Genomic DNA, 25643 nt, shown 5'->3' with positions numbered 1-25643 from the left:
TGCAGACTGTGATTAACTAACAGAACCAAATAAAAATCAGTCAAACAATCGTACCATTGTTGATAGTGCATTGTATTATTACCTTTTACTTAATTTTCTTTGTTCACTTATTCCGTTTCACATTAAACGATCAACTTACTAAAATCGTAGCGCAGGACTTCTGTTCAATTTACATAAATTGCAGAAATTTATCAGTTTGTGGCGAAAATGTTAATGGATCAAAACAAGTCGGTTTCTATACTTTGCCAGAACGATATGTTTATGTTTGTGTCGTACTTACAGTTCTTGTTTGTAGGTTATGTTCGTTTGTTTATTTCCATCCGCGCGAAAATATTTGCGTATATAAGTAATTTTGCGTGTAACAGTGGACGCCAGAATGAACATCGTCATGTTGGTATTAGACCAATGTAAGCTTTTTTCAGTATTGTTGCCTGCGGCCTCAAGGAAAAATGTCGGCTTGACAACTTGCGATTTAAACTGCATGACAACTATTCATACACATCTGATTGAAATATTTTAAAAATCATGTCGTGCAATTATGCGGATGGACTGTCTCCTTATGAAAATAAAGGAAAACTTGGATTAGCGGAGGTAAAGATATTGAATAGTGTATTTTCATGAGTACGTTTATTTTCACCGGTTGTGTAGAAAAAGCCGTTTGCCCAGTTTTACTTAATGCCATGGCATAATAGTCTTAGAATTGTCGGTAAATTATTAGATTTTGCATTTTACAATACGTTCCTTAAGAAATCAGTATCCTCATAAATGATTCGCCCAGTTTCCAAATTTCAGTTTTGTGTATGTTCCACAGTTTTGTGTATGTAACACAGTTCACACACCCAGACGAGAAAAATGTTTTAGAACGTACCCCTGTTGTGATTTGTGCCTCATATTGTTAATTAAGAATCGAGATTTTAAAAAGCTCCATTTTATTTTTATTTATTTATTTTTGTACACTGCATCATACAGTAGACGTAACACAGGCTTGTCAAGTTCTTCTAGGTGATGTTTTAGGTCATTCAGTAACAGCAAGAACATGAGGAACAGGGAAATATTCTCTCAACTGTGCAAATAGTATGACAACAAACATCTTAGAATGTGCAAAAATTGTGTGGTAACATAATGTTCTGTTGTTTTTAGTTCATTGATCATCCTGAAGTACTAGAACTCGAATATTTACAAGCTACATAGGATCAGATTTTATTCTCTGAGAAAGAATGCCAGTTTAGTCCTTACATTGTATTTTAAGCTGGGTTCCACCTCACTGCTGGCCCTCTTTGTTTCTAGGTTCCCCAAACAACTAACTGCTTAATGTTTTGGAATCTTCAGATTCCATAGAGTATTTTAAGTTCTGCAGAGTGTAATGCAAAGTCAGAATATATCTGATTTACAGAGTCTTCAGAAGTAAAATAGAATTTCATTTTGGTAAAGTTAAAAACTGAAATAAATCTAATGGAGATAGTATTTGATTTCCTATGGATTTCTGTAAAATTTCCTTGTGTGATAATGTTTTAAATGTCATTCCTAAGCCATCACACTCAGTTTCTCCATGGCTAGTTGCAAGGAATGACCAGTTAGCACTGGCAGTAATACTGTTTTGAAGAAAATGTAGGTTCGTAAAATTAAATTTGAATTTTTTGGCCTGTGCAACCATCACTAAAATAGTGGATTATTCGTTAAGATTTGAATGTGTTTCTGTGATGAATTCAGTCACAGTTTCTTGCCTTTATTGGACCATATAGACATTTACGTGTTAGTGTAATATTCCATTTATCGTTTTATGCTTATGGACCACTAGGAAATGGAATGAGTTAAAGAATATAAAAATGTTAATTACATAGAATATAATATAATAATAATGACATGTGGCTTGAGTCTTTCAACTGCACAGCACTTTGGCAACTTGTGTCTTCCTAACCTGCCCCAGCAGTCCTACCAGGCAAAGGGAATATACAGTTTAATGTAAAGTCTGAACCTTGTAAGTTGTTCCTGGTGAATCTTTACATCATTGAGATGTGAAGTCTAGGTTAAAGACAAACTGAAATATTTCCATGATTTGACTGGGATTTTGTGGCCTCCAGGTGTGCTCTTTGCTGCTATATCACCAGGCCCAATAAATCGAACATGTGATAAGGGAAAATAAAATTAATGTACAAAAACAGCTACAAGCAAAATGAAACCACAAAATTGGATGCTGGTAACCTTGGCGTTGAGTGCCCGTAAGCCCCAAAACACACACCCTCAAGAATGCACGAAACCACAAAATTTTCTCCCATTTTTGTGCACTAAGTTTCATTTGTTTTATTCTTTCCCTTGTGGACTTGTTTTATAGGAACAAGGGACTGATGACCAAGCAGTTTGGTCGTGTCACCCCCCCCCCCCCCCCCCTTTAAACAACCAACCATCATAGCAAAAGCATAATTTTCAGTCAAGTCCTGATCGTCATCACAATTTTCAAAAAAAAAATTCTAGGCAGCATATCATCATTTCTTTTGAAGGTATTCATTACAGCACTGTAGCATACTTGCAGAGGTTGGATTTTCACATACTATCAAGCACTACAAAGCGTATCACTGTGCTGCTGAAAGACTGTAACCAGTTTCAAGCTGGTGTACTTTTTTAGTAAACTTGATGAAGAATAGTGGCATTTGGGGACTCCATTGTGATGCATTCTATCTTTTGTGTAACTGTTGAAGAAATCTCCAAACTGATTCAGTACTTTTAAGAGAGAGGAGACTGTTTTCTGATGTATCTTAAAAAGGCGTATTTGTTCTGCACATAAATATTTATTTCACCATGTGTGGACACCCACCCACCGGCTATGCTCTCCACAAACCTCCCTTTCTCAGTACTGCTGAAGTGCAGACCATGCAAGTAAGTCCTGTCTCCCAATAGGCCCCACCTGCACCAGTGCAGTGTGTGCTCATTCAGGATTCATCAGCACTATATCCAGTTTTCGATTGACTTGTTGTTCATCACTGTCAAGACGAAGCCGATCATTTCAACAAAATAGCTCAACTGTGCTCACATTGATTCTCCCACTTAAGGTAGCTATCTTACTCAGGTCACCATGTATTTAGTATGCCCTGTCCCTATCCAATCAGTTTTCTGCTCCACCCACTATCACTACTTGATCATCTTTCATGAAATCTTTTAACAAAGACTGTAAACATACAAACACCTGATTCAGCCCAACACTTTTGGTTGGAAATGCAGGTGACTTAATGACTTAATATAGGGCCTACAGCTCTACCATGACTGCTGCCTAGCAGCAGTTCTCTCTTCTTCCTAATGGAAGTGTTATTCCTAGGCTTCCTACTAACAAGCAGTGTGTGCTGCACTTTTCCTCTCCTCTCAACTCTGGGAACTGGGAACTGTTACTGGTTAGACCCAACAAAACTGTCTGACCACATCCTCCTTGTGCTAGCCTTCAGACCAACTGACAGTTCCCAACCATCCCACTTACCACTGCCTTCCTTCATCCTTGCTGGCTTTCTCCTAACTTCATCCAAATGTGCCTGCTTGGCACAGATCTTTCATTCCTGCTCCTCTATTAACTTATTCCTGCTCCATATTTTGTAGTTTCAAGAGAGGGTCTCAGTGACGTCCCCAGCCCCAGAGCGCCCCTCCTGCCCAATGGAACCTCTGTGCTACAGCTCCCACAATGCATCCCATTATTCACTTTCCTAATGGTGCAGGCATGTAGTGAGAAGATATCATTATCACATACTAAAACACATGATTTGGAGTGAAGTGGACCCATTGTGGAAAAACCTGATATAGTTGTTGTAGACTCATTTTTAAAATTTGTGTAGACTGTGTCAGATTAACCATTTTCTTGTGCACTGCTTTTTCCCTGCAGTTTCAACATCCTTTATGCCTGGAAAAACTCTAGAATGTTCATTACTTTGGTAAAAACTTATATACATCAGCTACTTCAGGTTTCAATTTCTTCTCTCTTTCCGTGGTTGGTTTTGCTAAGAATTTCTTTTCTTTAAAAATATTCTTTGCTTGCCATAATGAGTATTCAGAAATTTTGAAAGGAATTTGAATCTTTTGCTGAGACCAATTTAGTGCTATGGGGACAATCAGCAGCTGAATTTGTTTCTTCTTTGTATGTTCTAAATTGTTTCTCATATGTGAGGGTGGGTGGGGACATACACTAAACTCTAACCTATCTTCCATTTGTAAAATCAATAAATAAAGCCACATGTTCTTTGCAGTGATATACAACACAAAATTGACAACTGACGTAGGTATTACAACTAAAAAGTGTAATTTTTGAGATTCAGGATTAGAGCCCCCTTGGCACAACAGGTTTTTTTGTGCATTCAACCACATATTTACAAAGAGAAAGAAAGTTTACTAAGAACCTGCTTCACAACATAAAATTTTATAGAACATTTCACTGTTTTATATTTCATTTAACAAACAAGCTCTCCACAAGAGAGGTGAATTCCTCATCCATTAAAATATCAGCCCTTTTGTGTGTTTTTCAACTTCAAGGAACAGGATGTAGAGTCTGGACAGAATAAAGTCACCAGAAAGGCAAGGTAAGTGAGGGGAGAGGGGTAGTGGTGGGGGTTACGGGCAGGCCCTGTAAGGAAAATGCAGAACGCTGGAGGGAAGTGCCTTTCTAAACTGAAGCCTGCACTCACGCTTTTTGCAAAGACCCCCACACCCACACTTGCGTGGTGACCATTCAAAAAGATCTGCCACTTCTGCAATGGATAGTATCTAAAAAAGAATTCTGCTAAAAATGCAACAAACACAGCTATTTATTTTTGCTTGGCTTGGTAACCACTTGTAACTTGCAGAGAAGCACTATGAGTGGTGAATTTTGAGTAAAACCTACACTCTTCTGTTGTTGCCGTGTTAATATTTGCTTTTTCTGCCAAAATGCAGCAGATTTTACATAATGTCACTTCACCAACGTGTCGTACAGCCGCTATTATGAGAGATTTCTGAAACAATGGTTTATTGAGTAAGGAACTGAGGAAAAGTAAGGTCAGTAGCTTATGAAAAAGTACATCCTCTGTACAAAAATAAACATGGTACATCTTCACTTACGTTGTTCCAAAATCCATGGCATTTCTTGTTTCACCAGCTAATGATGGTCCTTAAAAATTAAATTCTTTCACTGAAAAAGTCTGTATTTAGTGGCATAACATGGGAGATAATGAAGCTTTGCATAATAACCGTTTGGTAAAATACTCTCCTCTTTCAATATGAAGAGAGGAGGTACTGTCGGAAGTAAAGTTGTGAGGATGGTTTGTGAGTCATGCTTCAGTAGCTCAGTCAGTAGAGCCCTTGCCTGCGAAAGGCAAAGGTCCCGAGTTTGAGCCTCAGTCTGGCACACAGTTTTAAACTACCAGGAAGTTATTCTCCTATTTGCATGGTATTAGTTGACAGAATCTCATTATGATATCTCAAACAATTTATAAAACATGAGAAAGGTTGTAAATATTTCACTCTGGCTACATCACTGGTGCACGCTATCGCCATTGAGTGTGCTACATCAGATCGGTTTTCTTGAGCTTGGTGACAGATAGAGACCTCCACCCAAGTCCAAAGAAAAATTCAATATGTTAGCTAAGTTCCATATGGAGAAGCATATTACACACTTTCTTGCTACATTTTCCCTTTTTTTAAAATACATTTACACTCATCACGTATCATTTCACATAATATTTCTTTCATACCAAACTCTTGATTGATTTGTTTTTATATCGCACATTTGTTCTCTTTTTGCATAACATTTTGTAACATGAAACATCCATAGTAGCAACATTATGTTGAACTGAAATCTGTGTTTTCTGAAAACTATGTGATGAACAACATTAAAGTGTCTGCAGATTGTGAAAACTCTGTATTTCACTGCCATATTTAATCAATGACATCCACATTTTTCCCCAGTAAGAGCAAGGAGCACAGGACACAAGTTGCTGTCGTGTCTTGTTTCCATTTCTTTGAATCTCTATTCTTCTTTTTCTTTTTTACATACAAAAGAGAAAATATCCTGGACAAGGAGAGAAGTAATTGTTTAGACAAGTTGAGTCATTATTGAAACCCTTATGGGAGGCCGAGAATAAGTCTGCACAGACAAAGAGAGATACAGCAAATACATGGTAAATGATTTTTTAACAACATACATTGGCTATTACTTATCTTTTTATGTGTTTCAATTTTGCAGAAGTTTGATAGCAAGGATGAAGTCACAGAAAAAGTAAGCAAACTTGCTACTTGGATCCAAGAAGCCAAACATGTTGTTGTCCATACTGGTGCAGGAATAAGTACTGCAGCAGGAATTCCAGATTTCAGGTGTGTAGACTGAAAAGTGTGTGAGATTGCATCTGGTCAGAAGACTACTTACTACATATTCAATTTTTGTAAATTTCCAATAAAATTTTACACTAGTTACCATAGATGTTCTCTTTTTGTAAGACCCCATTGGGTACCCTTACCGGCCGAAGTGGCCGAGCGGTTCTAGGCTCTACAATCTGGAACCGCACGACCGCTACGGTCGCAGGTTCGAATCCTGCCTCGGGCATGGATGTGTGTGATGTCCTTAGGTTAGTTAGGTTTAAGTAGTTCTAAGTTCTAGGGGACTCATGACCTCAGAAGTTAAGTCCCATAGTGCTCAGAGCCATTTTGGTACCCTTATTAAGTGATTGCAAATTGATGACAGAAATTATGAGCAGTTAGAGTAGAATTTTCATATGTGTAAGTAAATAATCTACTACCACCTTTCATATTCTTTTCTCCATCAACAATACGCTTGACACTAATTTATAGGTGCCATTCATGGTTTCAAGCAGGTTTTCTTTTTGAAATTTCTGTATCTTTGGCTAATGTTCAGTATTCTAGTTGAATATTCTTAGTTTCTTCACCGTACATATGGCCTTCTCAAACAGTTAGTGAACTTGTTATTTCCATTAACATTCTGGAATGAACTGACTTTTGAAAGTGTAGCCACTTGTTTAAAATTGATTACTCTGAAAAGTAACATGAACTCAAATTACGGAATAAAATATTAATATGACTTGCAAATGCGGTGGGGTGAGTTTCATGCCTCAGTGATACAGATAGCCATATTATATGTGCTGCCACTTGGGGGGGGGGGGGGGGTGTGTGGAGAGACAAGACTAACATAATATGGCTCCTGAAGAGGAGAGCAGGCTTTTCAGTCACTTTAGGGCAACAGTCTGGCATTGTAACAGTATCCAATGTAGTGGGGTCAAGATGGCCTGGGTGTTTAATAATGTTATTTCAGGTCACAATGACAATATAGGATGGTTGGTGGGGCAGCAGTTATATAGTGCCGGGGGGACAGCCATTGTAAAGTCATAGAAACACTGAGAAAACAGTGGTATTTCTATTGTAATCATGGTCGGTAAAGCAGTTGAACAACAAGAGGGAACGGACAACGTAGATGGCGTGGCAGAATAACAAAGGCCAAACAAGTGCTAGCTGCTGCCACCAGTTTATATGACCTCAGGCAATTTTTCATAGCTGCCAGACAATTATGCTAGATCCCTCCCCCCTGAAATTGAAGCACAGGGCTGAAAGCTCCCTGGACGATGCTTTGGAAAGTGAACTTGTGGCACAGTTGGTGTCATAGTACTTAAGCCAATGGGGTGAACCAGGGGGGTGTTGGCAACATACTGGGGTGAAGCAACAGTGGCTGATGTTGTGGAGGCTGCATTGAGACCTCCAAATCGATGGCTAAGTCCATAGGAACTATCGCTGGTATTCTGGTGTGAAAGTTATACCTATGCATTTGTGGGACTGGTAAAGGTAGGCTTTCCAGGTCTAATTGAGTCACTGAAAGTGGTGCATTCGGAAGGTGTGGATGGATTTGGTGGGTCTCTCCAAACCCCTTAGTGTGTCAACAATCGTAAGACACTGCCCACAGTTAGCAACCATTGTAGCCAACATCTATGCCCATATTACTGTTCCCAGTGGATAGCACCCAGTGTTCTGGGTCCAAAGTTGGGACTATGCAGCTGCCGCCCATGGAAGAGCTCCTGTAGACCGTGGACGTGGACAGGATTGGTCCTGTAAGTCTTCAGGAAAACTGTTAACTCATCTGTGAAGGTAGTGGTTCCCACTGCTTTTAACATTTGCTGTTTAAACATTGGCACCACACTCTCTGTTTTGCCATTGTAGGGCAAGTGAAATAGCAGACTAAATAGGTGTTTGATGTCGTGTGAGGTTAAGAAGCCACAAATGTGAATTTAGGCCCATTGTCTGACACGATCATTCAGAGATACCACTAATGGTAAGAAATGGATGAACGTATAAATTACAGCACGTGTTGTGGTAGGTGCCATACTGACCACATATGGGTATTTAGTGTAGGCATCCATGATAATGAGCCACGTAGGCCACAGAAACGAGCCTGCAAAATCCAAATGAATGCTGTCCCAGGGTAACAGAAGATGGGCCAGCAGGTGAAAGATTGGGATGGAAACTTGAGGCCACAAGGTAATTGGGATGATGACATGGTGAATATCTGCCTCAGCATCAAGCAGGACAACATTGTTGATGACCAATAGACAGTGCGATAGGCAAGCCCAGGCCCGGAGCTTCAGATTGGCATTCCTCGAAAAATATGTGGGCAACCCATGGGGCACATACTGTGTGATGTCCCATAAGATAGGGTGCCTATGCATTTCTGCAACAATTTCAGCAGCCATCCATGGCTTGTAGCCATTCCACATCTACTTGGAAACATGAGATTTCCTGCTCAATAAAGGCCATGTCTGGTCCTGCTGGTAGGCAAGACAGTGCACTCACATTTGCATATTTAGTAATATGATTGTAGGAGCTGCCAAAAAGTGCCCAGTGCTGTCCACTCTGGAAGAAGAAGGGAGCATGGTCCAAATAGTGCTAACAGTGATTTGAAGCCATAATGAGCATTAACTTATTCCCGAAGAGGTAAACATGGAACTTCTTATCTGCAAAGATGATTGCTAAAGCATCCTTTTCTACCTACTAGGAGTAGTTTTGAATGGGTTTCAGCATTTTGACGCACAAGCAATTGATAGCTCAGTACTGTCATTGTTCCTTTGTGCCAGCACTGCACCAAAGCGATATGGAGAGGCACCTGCAGCCAAAACCAATGGACCTTATGGGGAAAAAGGACGTGAGGCAATATGCTGAACGTAGTATACTCTTCAGCTGTGTGAGCCAGTGCTCATAGGTAGCCATCCTCCTGTACTGAATGCCTTTCTTCCATAATTAAACAATGGAAAATCCAGGATGGAATGTCCGTCCATATCAAACCTACTAATCACCAGCAATACCTCCACTTCGACAGCTACCACCCATTCCATACCAAGAAGTCCCTTCTTTACAGTCAGCCACCCGTGGTTGTCGCATCTGCAGTGATGAACAGTCCCTCTCAAAATATACCGAGGGTCTCACTGAAGCCTTCACTGACCATAATTATCCTCCCATCCTTGTACAAAAACAAATCTCTCGTGCCTTATCTTTCCAGTCTCCCACCACCTCTCAATGTCCCACAGTCTGGCCACAGAGTAGCATTCCCCTCGTTAACTCAGTACCACCCGGGACTGGAGCAACTGAAATACATTCTCCACCAGAGTTTCGATTACCTCTCGTTGTGCCCTGAAATGAAAAATGTCCTGCCCACTATCCTTCCCACCCCTCTTACAGTGGTATTCCATCGTCCACTGAACCTACACAATATACTCATCCATCCACACAACCCCTGCTCCCAAACCCTTACCTCATGGCTCATACCCTTGTAATAGACCTAGATGCAAGACCTGTCCCATACATCCTCCTACCACCACCTACTCCAGTCTGGTCATTAACATCACCTATCCCATCAAAGGCAGGGCTACCTGTGAAACCAGTCATGTGATTTACAAGCTAAGCTGCAACCACTGTGCTGCATTCTTTGTAGGCGTGACAACCAACAAGCTGTCTGTCCGCATGAATGGCCACCGACAAACTGTGGCCAAAAAACAAGTGGACCACCCTGTTGCTGAACATGCTGCCAAACATGATATCCCTCATCTTAGTTACTGCTTCACAGCCTGTGCCATATGGATCCTTCCCACCAACACCAGCTTTTCTGAATTGCGCAGGTGGGAACTTTCCCTGCAATACATCCTATGTTCCCGTAACCCTCCTGGCCTCAACCTTCATTAGTCACTGTCCTCACCCACCCAGCCCCTTCCCTGTTCCCATTCCAGCACTACATGGCTGTTACTTCACCGCCACACCCAGTCTTTTAATTTCTTTTTATTTCTCTCCTTTCCACTACTTACCTCCTCCCCCCTCCGCACCTTCTCTCCTGCCCTCCGTGTAAACTGCGACATTTCACTGTTCGCCACGCCCACCATACTATCCCTCCCCCTCCCCGCCCCAGCCTCCTCCTTACCCCCACCCAGTCGCCACTCCCATCATGCACTGGTGCTGCTGCTCGCAGTGTGGTTTCAGTTCCCTGAGGCTGCAGATGTGTGTGCAAGTTGCGTTTGCATGAGTGTGTGTGTGTGTGTGTGTGTGTGTGTGTGTGTGTGTGTGCGGGTGTGTATGTGTGTCTACTGCTGACAAAGGCCTTAATGGCTGAAAGCTGTAGTTGTGTGAATCTTTTTGTTGTGCCTATCTTGACTCAGCATCTCCACTATATGGTGAGTAGCAACATTTCTTCCATAATTGGTTTAGTGAATACATAATGTGGGCCGCTTGCGGGATAGACATGGTTAACTGTTTCTGGTATCTCTGGAAGATTGCTTGAGCTGAAGGAAACCCAAAAGGCAAGCGCTTGAGTTTACATATGGCAGCGGGTATGTTAATACCCATGATGCCTTCTGACTCCTCATTCAGAGGGATCTAGGTATGTATTTGCATGGTCTGTCTTAGTAAAATATTAACCCAGGACAAGCTTTGTGAGGAGGTCCTCTGGACGTGGTATGGGATAGTTTTCCATTTGAGGGCCATTTTTGCAAAACTCGCTTTATGCAAAAAATAAAATTTTACAGGGGACAAATTCAGTTAATTTACACAAATTTTGTACAGTTTTGAATCTATTTTAAGGTAGTCTTTGCATGTACATAATTTGTAGTTTTTCAAATGCTGGAAGCAGGAATCACCTTCTCCCTTACTCCAAAACTTGCTTTATCCTCATACTAGATCAGTGATATCTGAATATTAAGTGCTAATTTCTTGCATTAAAGTTTTAAAATAATATTTCTTTTTTTCTTTTACACAACTTCAGAGCACTTTTCATCCTCATAAATTCTCCATGACTTTCATGACCATATTCCTTACCACTTGCAGAGAGTGTCATTGTAAGAATTTGCTACATCCGTAGTAATGGTAAGGAAACGCATTAGCTTCCTTACTTCTCTCTCCTTTTCTGCACTCGTATGGTTTATCTTCGTAGTAATCGCAGCAAGTTTCATGGCTCTGATTGAAGTAACGTTCTTCTTCAAAACTCCTGATCCAGAGATATAGAGCTTTTTAAAAGTGTATTGGAATCATACCATTGGTTTGTCTGTAAGTTATTGCTTGTCATCCAACATTTAGAAATCTGTTTGAAGTCATGGGAAAACCAGTCTTCTCCCAACACCAGCACCTTTCCTAACTTTGGTGAATTTTCCTGTATTCACAAGGTGATATGATCTCTTCTTTCTTCCGGTATTCCTTCTCAGCTCTACTGAACACACAATCCGGTGGCATGAAACTGTGTCCACTAATAGGAAAATAGTGGGCAAGTTCAGATAACTTTGGACTGCATTCCATAGTGTTACAGCATACAGAGCATTATAAAATTCGTGTTCTGGCTGGTACACAAGTCTGAAAATAGCAAGATTCATCTCTACTACCAATATCTCTCGTCTTGTCTTCGGAATAACATAGAAGAAAATGTTGTAGTGTACATACAGTTTCATTTGTCCCTCTTCCAGCCTCTGTTTCAGACCAAGTATATTGAAAAATGTTAATAATACCTTCTTTTCATTCATGTTCTGCCACAGCCAGGTTGTAGAGCCACACTTGTCGGTAAATTACTTCTCCAATATAAAGATTTGGCAGAGGTTCTTGTGTTGCTCTTGAGCCAGCCCTTCTTCCCTGTAGTGCAGTCCTGTGTTCTTGATAGTGCCTAGCAATCCATTCTAAGCAATCCAACGATACTCCTGTTATTCTTTGAAATGTAGCAGCACAAACTGGTACTTGGGATCCCTCATAAAGTTTTATCTTATACTTGATAGACTCTGGTTTAGAAGCCTTAACTTCAATGGGATCAACAACATACCTAGCTGATGCTGAGACATCCATGTATGCTAGAAAGAATGCATCTTGCTTGCATGATAGACTTTCCCTTCACAGTTGTTCACCTCACTCCTTTCAGAATTACAGCAGTCAATAACAGGCGCAGCATTTCGGTTTGAATATCGAGATGCTTTTGCTTTGGAGATGTTAGACTGCTTCATTTCTCTTCTTTTATGACACGGCATGTTTCACTCCCAGGAATATTATATTCACCATCATTTTCCATATTTACTGTTTGACACAAGTCTAGACTAATCATGTCACAAAAAAATTGACCATCCTTTTTTTCCCAAAAAATTTTTTTATTGCAAAAGACCAGTAGATGGCACTATAGATATGTGACATCACTATTGTTTTAAAATGTGGCACTTGCTGTTTTAAAAAATGGTTGCTCCATTACTAAAAAAGTAGTTTATGTACAGTGAACACTTAAAAAAGTTCATTTTCACAGTCTTCGTTACTTGATGTGAAGTGCTTGTTGACTAGTTTGCAGTATTGTGCCAAAATGGAAATTTCTTGCAAAGGTTTTTGTTTAATGGTTTTTTATGATTTTAGTAGTGGCTTAAGTCAACAATGATGCCTAAGATCACTTTGTTCCCCCCTCCCCATGGGGGCTGCAGTTCTTTTGTGAGTTTGTGCGTGGTGTTCACGGATCCCCAAGCTGTTGCAGCCCTTTTTTTTCCTTCCCTGGTAGCTTTTCCTTCACCTTGCCCCTCCTTCCCCATCCACGCTCCTTCCCCCTGCCCCCTCCTACCCCTCTCTCGGTATTGTGATTTATATCAACCTCCTTTTTGGCATTTGGTCGCCCCTTGAGGGTTGACCTTCACTTCTAAATTTTCCATGTGGGGAAGAACTCTCACATCTACAGTGTGGATCCCCCCCACTTGCCCACCCTTCCCTGCCATAGACCCCCCTCCGCTCCACCAGGTCACCAGCACATGTAACCAGTCCATGTGGTGGGGCTGTTATGTGCCCATCTGGCTGAGCTCCCTGACAGTACAGATACCTGAGCTGTTAGCTCCCCGTGTATGTCAAGGAGAGGGTGCTTGTCATCCTGGAGCAGTGGAACTCCCGGCGGTGGCTGCCGTGCCAGTCGACCGTTGCTGTGGCTGGGTAGTGCCAAGCGGAAAGCCCCCGATCAGAGTGGGTGGTATCAGGGCAGATGCTTGGTGCATGAAGCTTATCAAGGTGCAATGATCTGGCCATTCCCAAACGACCATCTCTTTGAATAGTAAAGGATCATTGAATGCTGCTTCATATGACCCAGCAGCCTTCCCTTCCCTGGTTGCACTCTGGGAGGAGGGCCAGGCTCACCATCTTGGCATGAAGCACTTTCCCCCTACCTCATCTGTACCAGGGTGGATGGCGACACGTTCACTGCCACAGAGCCATTGCTTTTTGTGGAGAATGTCCAGGACAAGTTTGGTGAAGTGGACTGTGTCAGTAAGATGCGGTCCTCATTGATCAAAGCTTCTTCTGCCATCCAATCTGCAGCTCTTCCTACTTGTGATCATCTTGGCAATGTCCCAGTGCAGTGTTTATTACCCTTCATGAGTCTCTGAATATGCACTAGGTGGCGATTTTTCATAGGGACCTCATCCTGCAGCTTGATGAAGAGCTCCGAGCTAATCTGTAGCGATGTGACATTCATTTTGTCCAACGTGTGCAGAAGGGTCGTAAAGACAACTGAACCAATACCAGTGCCTTCATTCTGGATTTTGAGTGAGATATCGTCCCAGAGGAGGTCGAGGTTATGTGCTACAGATGTGATGTGAAGCTGTATGTCCCACCATGCGTGAAGTGCTTTCAGTCCCTGCATTTTGGCATATGGCTTCCCACTCTGCGACAGCTGTGGACACCAACTCCCCTGTGTTCTGCCAACTGTGTGTTTCAGTTGCTGTGACCTCCACTCTCCTCGCTCGCCAGATTGCCCAGCTTACAAGAGAGGAAAGGAGATCCAAGAGTACAAGTCCCTGGATCACCTATTGTTGTAACCTGTTGTGACCGTGACTGGAACTGTCACGGTGTGGCCGAGAAAGCACAGCGGGACCAAACGGAGAGCAGCATGCGAACAAACAAATGAACGGAAAGGACGGACACGAAACAACGACAGATGATGGAGAGAGACCTTACAACGACAATACACAAGGAGCAACGGAGTGACAGAGACAACCAAACGAATCCAAGACGTCCACTAGTAATGAAAACAAAGAATGATAAACATGCTGTCTGTTGTCAAGGCGATGTGTCGAGACTCACGCAACAATTAGACCCGCTGGCTGAGCGAGAGGCAGGAGCTTAAATACTCTATTGGGGGCGCCGCAACTGGCCGCTGGAACCATTGCACCACTGTGGCGCCCTCACACTAAATGTGGGCCAGGACGCGCGCGCCGCCACAGCTTACAGTGCGATGGTGCAGATACCGCTAGGGGCCTTTGACGTCCATGACGTCTGGTGGGGATTCAAATTCCACAGTGCACGGTACCAGACCTATCATATGCTGAGTTGTGCCAAAAATACGACTGACTCAATCCAGAGTGACTTTCTTTAGCTTCTGCCTCTTGTTACGCCTTCTCACTGCTTGTTAGCAGCAGATACAGTGGCTGCGCCAAAGACTGAGACGGCGTGGCATTTTACAATTATTTATTGAACTTTCTTTACAATTTCTCCCTCGTCGTCACTGCCCAGCCCTGCGGATCCCTCCGCCTGGCTGCTGCTGTGTAGATTCTCTGACAATGTGCGCAACGCGCGCTGCTGATCGCACTCGGAGCCTCAGGCCACCAGTGCTCCGCTGACGCCAGGATGCCCTGTGGTTGAAATGAACTCGTCGCCGTGAGGTCAGCTGCCAGCGTCTGCTGCACCAGCGGCTGGGAAGCCGTCAGTCGCGATGTCTGCGAGATCCTGTCATTGACGGACCACCCATTGTGGGACCGGGTTGCTGCCGTGAAGTCCAGGCATCAGTCCCTGGCGGCACCTGTGACCAAGACCGCACTGCAGCCGATCCTACTGGAAGTTCTCGCTGTAGTTAGTCAGCCAAGGTGCCGACCGAACTTGGGGCGACCCCCAGAGCTGAAGTTGACATCTGGCAGCGAACGGATGACTCCTGCGAGCTGGGACTTATGGAATCGTCACCTACGAAGATTGAATATTTGGACACGGACCACGTCCGTCCTCAGATCCAAACTGCCTCCTAATGGCTTCTGTCTGTTGCTGCCTGTGCTCCACTATTTATATCCGGCAAGAGGACGTTTTTTACCCTCGGTGGTAGCTTTTTGTTATTACTCCCATAGTATATTGCAGCGTAACTTAGCGTGCTGGCCTCACTTCCCCTTACTCAGCACTCTCCAGGCTTCGCTCGGCACTCGGTCTGTATGCGTCCTTGCGTCAGCTTGTTGGTAGACTGCTGCTGTTGGCAAGGCTATCTGTGCCACTTACTTCGCAACGTCTCGGTCGCTGGCGTGCCTCTGTTTTGCCATTCTCCACTGCATGAAGCAACGCTTACTACATGTGACCGCAACACTGTTACATACTTTCCCCCTCCTACCTCTTCCTTACCACAGCTCAATCCTCATTTCCCCTCTCCCTCCCCTGCAGTTTCCATGCCCTCCGCTCCGGCTGCTGCTCCCCCTCCCTGGACGAAGACGTGCCCCCCCTTCTTCAGCACCTGCCGGTGATGGGGCTCCCAGCCAGGACACCTCTCCCCAGCATCTCTCAGGCCTAAAGCCTATTACCACAAATCGGCCACAAGACTCATCATCTGCATGCCCCAAGGTTACCCGCTCTCTTTGGTTCCAAATCTTGCAGAAGCCTACTCTTCCTTTGTGCCCTGCCCTCCTCCACCTATGAAAGAGGAGAAGAAGAAGAAGAAGAAGAAACACAGGTCCCAGCATAAGGCCCTGCCGGTGCCCCTGGAGGTGCCATATTTCCTCTCGCAACCTGAGTCTGATGTCTTATTTATGGATGTCACTGTGTCCTCGTTAGTGATGATCACTGACCATGTCACATGACCTCCCCAGGGCTTCTTTATGTCTAACCTGGACTCTTGCCACATGATGATCCAGTGGATGTTATTATTACCTACCGGAAATATGACACCTTGTTTCCTTTTATTTTGCGTTCTGTGTTGCTCTTCAATGTTTTGTGGTTATCGGGGTGTTCTGTTGGAACCATGCCGGCCCCGGAATAGCATCTGGAGGGGTCTGCACTTTGGCTGTCACTGATGTTATTAGTGACTTCATACCAACCTGGAAGCAATAGTAGTCAGAGTGCAAACGACCCCAACAATCACTGTTTGCAATGTCTACCTCCCTCCAGTTAGGCCTCTTCCTTACATTGAACTGTCTATCTTAATACAGCAATTCCCACTCCTGTATCCCCTTCTCCTCCTTGGGGACATCAGTGCACATCACCCCCTGCGGGGGAGTGCCACTTTGACATGTAGGAGTCTTCTAATTGACCAACTTATCAGATTTTGATTTGTCTCCCCTCAGTGATGGTTCCCCTACCCACTTCAGTGCTGCCCATAGCACCTTCACTGCTGTCGATCTCACAATCTCCTCACCTGCTACCGTGGCTTCCCTACATTGATCACCCCATGTTGATCTTTGTGACAGTGATTCTATCATTCCCCTGCTGCAACCAGGCAGATAGGCCCCCACGTTGGGTATTTCACAGGGCCAGTTGGCCTTTATATTGCTCTGCTGTGCATTTCAGCACCTCTGTCTTGAATTACATTGATGCAGCCATGCAGGGCTTCTCTGCCACTATTCTTCATGTTGCTGGCACTGCTATCCCCCTATCTACAGGTCCCCCTCATCGTCGACCGGTACTGTGATGGACCAAGGACATAGCAGTCACTATCCAGGACCGCCGACGGGCACTGCAGCGACTTAAATGACACCCTTCACAGAGCAACACGACTGCTTTTAAGGATCTCCGTGCTAAGACTTTCTACCTTATTAAACAGAGTAGAAAGGAATGCCAGGAGTGCTATGTTTCCTCCCTGGGGCAGTATGCCTCTTCATCACAGGTTAATTCCAAGCTCTGTAGCCTTGTGGGCCAGCAGCGGCAATCAACTGTCCAGGGTTTTATCCTCCAGGGTGCTCTATGTACTGATCCATCGGTCCTTGCAGAACACCTTGCAACAGCGTCAGCATCCTCTTCCTATCCTGCTACCTTTCTCTAGCAGAAATGCCAAGTTGTACAAGCCCCCCCCCCCCCCCCCCAAATACTGTTTCAGCCCCCACCAAGCTGAACCCTATAATAAACCCTTCACTGAAAGGGAAGTCTTGCAGACTCTTACAGCTCTTTACATGACACGGCCCCAGGCCCAGATTCCATCCACAGCCAAATGCTCCAACACTTGGACGTTACCCAGATGCAACATCTACTCAGGGCCTTCAAACACATTTGGCTCACGGGTGCCTTCCCCTTGCAGTAGTGAGACAGTATAGTTATCCCCATCCATAAGAACGGAAAGAACACAATATCTCTCGACAGTGCCCGATTAGCGTGACAAACATAGTTTGTAAACTGCTCGAGAGGATGTTTAGCTTCCAGTTATGATGGGTACTCAAATCTCGGGGCTTTTGTTCCTGTATCAGCATGACTTCCGAGAAGTATGATCTCCAACTGACCATTTAATCAGACTGGAAATAGCAATCTGGCAGGCTTCCACTCACCACCAGCACCTTATTGTGATCTTCCTTGACCTTCATAAGGCGTACGACACAGCTTGGCTCCATCCCATTTTAGTTACCCTCCATGACCAGGGCTTTTGCGGCCCCCTTCCAATTTTTGCCCGCGAGTTTTTGTCGCACCAACTCTTTCGTGTTCAAGTTGGCACTCCACTCAGCACCCCTTGAATTCAGGGTTCTGTGTTAAGCGTCACACTCTTCCTCATAGCCATCACTGGGCTTGTAATCTCTGTTGGGCCTCTGGTTACCCTGGCATCATGGCATTGCATGTTGACAATTTTTGCATCTGGTGCATGCCCCACTCTATAGCATCTGCTGAGTGCCAGCTCCAAGGTGCCATCTGACAGGCCTCTCTGTGGGCCCTGTCCCATAGCTTCCAGTTTTCTCCCTTCAAAACAAGGGTTATGCATTTTTGCCATGCTGGTCCAGAACTTCATTTAGGTGAGCAGTGCCTAGATGTAACACAGTCCTGTTTCTTGGGCCTTATTTGTGATAAAAAGCTGATGTGGCTGCCTCATATTTGCCACCTGAAGACTACATGTGCTGGAAGCTTAATTCTCCCTGCCTCCTGGCCTTTACATCTTGGGGTGCAGACTGTGCTACTCTTCTCCATCTTGCTGTGCTTTGGTTTTGTCCAGACTAGATTATTGTAGTCAGGTTTATAACCCAGTGGCTCCTTCCACTCTGAAAATACTTGACCCTGTTCACCATTGCATGGTGCATCCAACTATCGGTGCCTTTCACAGTAGTCACATTGACAGTGTCCTCACAGAAGCAGGGATTCCACTTCTATAAATGTGACAGAGCCAACTCCTGGTTTCTCAGGTAATCACCGTCCATTGATTCACAATCCCGTTTACCCTGTCCTCTTTGCAAATGAGGGTGGAATTGCTGGTTGGCATGCATCTCACTTCGCTCTGTCAGGATCTCCCTCTCCACTCACTGGAATGTGCCCCGCATATTTCTTCCTACACTCCCACTTGGATGTTGCCTAGACCACAGATTAGGACTGACGTATTCCAGGGTCCTAAGGCCTCTGTCACCCCTATGGTCTTCCAGCGTCTTGTACGTCCCATCCTTGCAGATTTCCAGGCTGCTACCATCTTCTTCACTGATGGTTCTAAGACAACAGATAAGGAGGGATGTGCTTTCATGTGTCCTACTGGTTTAGAACACCATTTATTGTCAGGATCATGTAATGTGTTCACAGGAGAGCTACTGGCCATTAACAGGGTTCTCCATTTTGTTACTCAGGCCTCCCTCCAGAGTGTTGTAATACAAACCGTCTCGATGAGCAACTGGCAGGCTATAGACATATGCTATTCTCATCTGCCCTTGGTCTCTGCTATCTATGACCACCTCTCTGCCCTTGGCCGTGCCGTGCCGCCTGCTCAGTTTTCTTTCTCTGGGTCCCAGATCATGTGGGCATCCCAGGGAATGAACTGGTTGACCATTTGGCTCGACAAGCAGATACTCATTCCCCCATTCCCTTTTCTGGTGCCAGCTGCAGATGTTCTGTTCTACATCAAATCTCTCTTTTTTTCAAAATTGGAGTGACATCTGGTGTGCCACTGCTCTCAGTAATAAACTCTGCACAATCAAGACTACTGCCGTTTGGCACTCTTCCTTCTACTCCTCTCAGAAGGAGTCCACTGTCTTGTGCCATCTACACGTTGGCTGTACCAGGCCCACCCATTATTTTCTCTTGCGTAATGAGCCACCCCCACAATGCGGATGTGGAGTCAGACTGAAGGTAGCCCATATATTGGCGGAATGTCCTCTTCTTTTGGCCCTTCGGACTAAGTATAATCTTCCAGGTTCCTTGTCTTTAACATTAGTAGATGATTCATGGGTTATTAACTGGTCCTCAGTTTCCTCCGTGAAAGTGGTTTTTATTTTCAGATATAAGGTGTTGCTTTACTCCTGGGGCAGGGGCAGGGACAGGGACAGGGTATTGTGGTTGGGGCATCTCTTCATGGTTTCCCAGTCACGGACCCGTGACCACTCCCCCGTACAAAGACCGCTCTTTTATCCCTCTGTTTTTCCAGTTTTTAGATGTGGTCTATCCTTTTATTCTTCTACTGTATGTGTTTGAACTTCCTCATTTTCTAGTTTGACCCCTCTGACTGGATCTGTCCACTTTTAGCAGGTCTCCTCTCTTCCACAAGTAACTTAGAAATTGTGGGACTGGTGACCTTGCTGTTTAGTTCCATAACCCCCCTCCCCCTCAATTAATCAATCAGTCAGTCACTTTGTTCAGCCTTTGATATTCAGTCACCTTCAAAAAAGACTGTATAACATGATTTGCAAACTTTCCTAAAGTTTCTGTTAGCAGTGATTTCATGAAGGTTGACCGAAATTTGTTTTTGTTCCGAAAAACATTTGTGCAAAGAGTTCCAGTTTGTGGCTTATTATTATGCTCAAGACATAAAAAATTTTCAGTTCTAGGTATAGATACATTCAGATAAAAGCATGCACACTGGATATGTATTACATTTCCATTATGAGGGTAAGCATATTTTTGTGTGAAAAACTAAGCAAATGGATTAAGAAAAAAATCAAACTAAAATAGAATATTTGCTAGTGAACTTGAAATCCCTTTATTAGTTGTAAATCAGCCTTCAGTTTGCACAAAAGAAGGTAATACACCCGCTGACAACACCAAAGAAGACGAAAAATGTAAAGTAATGTTCCGGAATGTCCAGTACATTACTAATAATATTTGAGGGGCATTCAAAAAGATTCCGTTCGAAAGCTGTACAGTCCATAATCTGTACACCAATCAGGCGGAATCGTCATGAGCATTGAGGCCATCATTCCTACCACTGGTCCAGGTTGAAGATACCTGCTTGGTAAAACACCATGTCCTGCTGTTTGAAGAACTCCGTAACTGCCTGCTGCACATCCTCATACTATAGGAATCATCAGCCCTTCAAGAACTTTTCTAAGGTACCAAAGATGTGGTAATTACATGGGGAAAGATCAGGAGTATAGAGAAGATGTAAATATGCACAATAAAAATACATTTATCTGCCGTACCTGGATTTGTTATAAATTGTTGCAAAATTCACCCCAAAATTAGGTAAAAAATATGATTTGTCATTAAAATCCAGGACCTATTCATTACCACATGTTGGGCTTATTATCAAAAGTCTAGCTGTAGTGTGTATATGCTGCAGCAACACTCTCAAACAGAAAGTTTTTAATCATCCCTTATAGAACAAGTTGAATCCTAGGAGAAAGTAAAACACACGTATAAACTGTGTATTAAGTCAGATGCAACATCAAAGAGATTCGTAGTTTTAAGTTAAATAATTACAATATTGCGAGTGCATATTGCAGAAAAATACACAAGGTAGGCATCTATGTTAGGAATAACATTCATTGTGAAAACATTGATTGGATTGACGAACTTGCTCTGGAGATGGCCTTTGAATCACCAGCAGTAAAAATAAAGCTAGGCAAAAAAAAGCTCAATAATTTTTGGCCATCATATACCACCAAATAATGATGTAGATGAATTTTTCTGCCATTTAGAACAACTTCTGGACACACTAACACCAAACAAAAAACAGATTATAGTAATAAGAGACTGTGTACATAGACTCTTTATGATATAATATAAATAGTATTAAGTATTCTGACTTGTTACATTGCTATTACCTTATCCACATAAATTTATTACAAACCAGAATAACGCCTGATTCACAGTCTTGCATTGACTATATTGTTACAAATTTAAGAAGGGAAGAATTAATAGTAAGAACTACTGAAAACTGCCTCTCGGACCAAAGAGCTCCATATGTAGGGATGAATACAGACCACAAAATAGTTCTTTATAGTGACTGATCATAATAAACTTAAACTGGGCCTTGCACCCGAAGACTAATGAAAGTTATATAAAACAGATGATATATTAATGTAAAGTGGAGCTATTTCTATGAAATATTTAACCCAAGTTTTAATCAGGCAAGTCCAATAGTAAAAAATCTATGGAATTCAGGTTAGACAAAGAACATAAAAATTCCACCAGAAATCTGCAATATGAAAGACGTGTAAGTACTCTTCAGAGATACAAAATTGTAGTGCTTCCTAACAAAGCACAAAATACCAGACAATCATACAAGGAATCACTGAAGACTCTAAAAGCACACTGTTGTGCTGAACTGATACATGAATACAGTTATGTTAATAAACAAAGAATGGAATGTAATAAACAAAGAATGCAAAAATAAAGAGAAACCAAGTTGCAGTAATATAGCACACTAGAAGAAAATGGAATGTTGGTGAGTGAGCCAAAGACAGTGTATGAGGGCTTCATACAACATTTTAGTGAAACATGCAATGAAGATATTGAACTAAATGTACAAATAAACTCAGTTAAAATGAGTAATTCACATTTCTGATGGAGTGTAACAGAATACAAAGTAATGAAAATAATCTAAAAACTCAAAGTAATGAATTAATAAAACGAATAACACATTTAATAAACAGTTCAATTGCCCAGGGAACCTTACGTGAACTTTCAAAAATTATATATGACCAATGTATAAGAAGGGAGCAACCACTGACATAAACAGAGGCCAGTTTCATTGACTTCAACACTTGGACAGTTGCTTGAAAGAGTAATTCTAGACCAAATGGAATATTTCTTCTGTAAAAACATTCTATTACAAAACCCACAGCAAGGCTTCCAAAAATATCTATCCACAATAACAGCAGTAGCAACTATTTTCCATGAACTGCTAAACAGACTGGTTGAATCAATCCGTCATTGGGACTTTTCTAGATTTCTCTAAGGCCTTTGATTCTGTGAATGACGCAGTACCATTATTCAAATTAGAAACTTAACGCATGTAAGAGGAGTAGCACTAAATTTCTTAAATTTGTATCTCGGAGACAGAGTTCAAAACTAAGATGTAGTAATGTAAGCAAAATACTAACAGTGAAATCAGCATAAAAAACTCTTAGCTGTGGAGTCCCTTTAAAAGGGTGCAGTTAGAATAACTGCTAATACAACCAAACACCAGTCCTGTAAAGACTAACGGGTGATCAAAAAGTCAGTATAAATTTGAAAACTGAATAAATCATGCTATAATGTAGATAGAGAGATACAAATTTACACACATGCTTGGAATGACATGGGGTTTTATTAGAACCAAAAAATACAAAAGTTCAAAAAATGTCCAACAGATGGCACTTCATCTGATCAGAATAGCAATAATTAGCATAACAAAGTAAGACAAAGCAAAGATGATGTTCTTTACAGGAAATGCTCAATATGTCCACCATCATTCCTCAACAATAGCTGTAGTCGAGGAATAATGTTGTGAACAGCACTGTAAAGCATGTCCGGAGTTATGGTGAGGCATTGGCGTCGGATGTTGTCTTTCAGCATCTCTAGAGATGTCGGTCGATCACGATACACTTGCGACTTCAGGTAGCCCCAAAGCCAATAATCGCACGGACTGAGGTCTGAGAACCTGGGAGGCCAACCATGACAAAAGTGGCGGCTGAGCACACGATCATCACCAAACGACATGTGCAAGATATCTTTCACACATCTAGCAATATGGGGTGGAGTGCCATCCTGCATAAACATTGTACCTTCCATCAGATGTTTATCAGCCAGGCTGGGGATGATGCGATTCTGTAACATATCGGCATACATCTCACCCGTCACAGTAGCAGTTACAAAACCAGAATCACGCATTTCCTCGAAGAAAAAAGGCCCGATAACGGTAGATGTGGTAAATCCAACCCATACCGTGACTTTCTCGTCGTGCAATGGAGTTTCCACGATTTTTGGTAGCCCAAATTCTGCAGTTGCGGGTGTTGACAGACCCTCGGAGTGTGAAATGAGCTTCGTCAATCCACAACACGTTACTCAACCAATCGTCATCTTCCGCCATCTTTTGAAACGACCACACGGCAAATGCCCTCCGCTTCACTAAATCGACAGGTAACAGTTCATGATGCCGATGGATTTTGTACGGATAGCATCAGAGGGTACGCCTCAGTGCCAACCAAACAGTAGTGTATGGAATGCCGGTGCGACTGCACAAGCGCTGACTTCCCTGTGCATAGACGAACCCGCTACAGTCTCCATTTCTTCCTGAACTGTCTCAGCAGCATTACGCCTTGTGCTTGGTCGGCCACTACGGGGCCTATCGTCTAAACAACCCGTGACTTCGAACTTCGAAATCATTCTCGCCACAGCCGCATTTGTCAATGGACCTTTACCCATTCGAATCCCCTTCCTATGGTGATAAGATTGTAATGCTGAACTAGCACATTCCCCATTCTGATAATACAGCTTCACTTAAAGCGCTTTGTCAGGTAAGATCAAAATGCTGCGACTGCTGGCGCATCTGATTCTCTCTCTAATTACAGCTCCTTTTATACACGATTGTCATGCGCAGTTACTGATGTTTTGCTGTCCAGTGCCATCTGTCGGACATTTTGTGAACTTTGTTTCTTTTTTTGATTCTATTAAAACCCCATGTCATTCCAAGCATGTGTGTCGATTTTTACCTCTCTATCTGCATTATTCCGTGGTTTATTAAGTTTTCAAATTTATACTGACTTTTTGATCACCCGGTACTTTAAAAATTATAATTTACTGACTGTGTATTCATTGTATGTCCATAAGACTATTAAGTTTGTAAAAGAGAATGATCAACTAGGTCTAATGAATAGTTCATAATCACAACACACAAATGAGATGTGATTATCATAGGATACTTAGTAATAAAAGGGCTACAGATTGCAGTCTCCTTGAAACTGGAAGACAATTCTATAACAGATTGCCACATGGTATAAAGCAACTACGTGGAAATCTTTTTAAAGGCAAATTGAAACAGTTGTTAATTGAAGAATGCTTACACACTCTCAAAGATTTTTGAACTCCATTACTGACAGTTCTGCTTTTATATGCTGCAGTATGTTAATGGTGGTAAATGTTTACATAATAGTATATAATGTGCTACTTAATGTTTATATTCATTATGTAAATGAATATTTATATTCATTTTGTAAATGTACAAAAAATGACAATGACGAAGAGTGTCAACTTATTATGGACTATAATAATAATAATAATTATTATTATTATTATTATTATTATTATTAATTATTATTATTAATATTAATAATTATTATTATTAAAACAGCAACTGCAAGCCAGGAGGGCTTTTTTCTGTGTGCCAAGTTTCTTGCTCAGAAAGTGACATACATAATGCATTCTAGTGTGCAAGTCAGTAAGTGACATCTGCGCTCTCTCTCTCTCTCTCTCTCTCTCTCTCTCTCTCTGTGTGTGTGTGTGTGTGTGTGTGTGTGTGTGTGTGTGTGTGTGTGTGTCACCCTTGACTACCAACTATTATGATGAAAACAAAAATCCTACATCAGTGACAGTATTATGGACCTCGTCAGAGCTGGATATTCAGTGTGCTGAGCCATGAGTCACATAATAAACATACTGTGTCATTTAAACAAGACATGGCCAGGTCAAAAGCACCACAGTCACAAAGATGCGAGCCAATGCCAGTGCCATAGACTCACCACTTGCAAGAGTTCTAGCAGCACTGAGGATGAAGATATCGACTTCGCCTTGGCCAATTGCCACCTAAGTACAATCCCCCA

General features: G+C 42.5%; 1 protein-coding gene across 1 annotated transcript in view; it reads left to right on the top strand.

Annotated features, from left to right (window-relative positions):
- The first annotated feature begins 250 nt into the window (after window positions 1–250).
- Window positions 251–25643, top strand: part of LOC126412675 (NAD-dependent protein deacetylase Sirt6) — a 63411-nt gene continuing 38018 nt past the window's right edge. Inside the window, exons 1-2 of the mRNA XM_050082379.1 lie at window positions 251–591; window positions 6194–6321. Of these exons, the coding sequence (XP_049938336.1) occupies window positions 526–591; window positions 6194–6321 (194 nt within the window). The 5' untranslated portion in view covers window positions 251–525. The remainder of the gene's footprint in view (window positions 592–6193; window positions 6322–25643) is intronic.

Source organism: Schistocerca serialis, chromosome 7 (genome assembly GCF_023864345.2).
Source record: "Schistocerca serialis cubense isolate TAMUIC-IGC-003099 chromosome 7, iqSchSeri2.2, whole genome shotgun sequence".
In the NCBI taxonomy this organism is placed as follows: Eukaryota; Metazoa; Arthropoda; class Insecta; order Orthoptera; family Acrididae; genus Schistocerca; species Schistocerca serialis.
The sequence above is the reverse complement of the archived record's forward strand: the minus strand, read 5'-3'. Positions and strand labels throughout refer to the sequence as shown.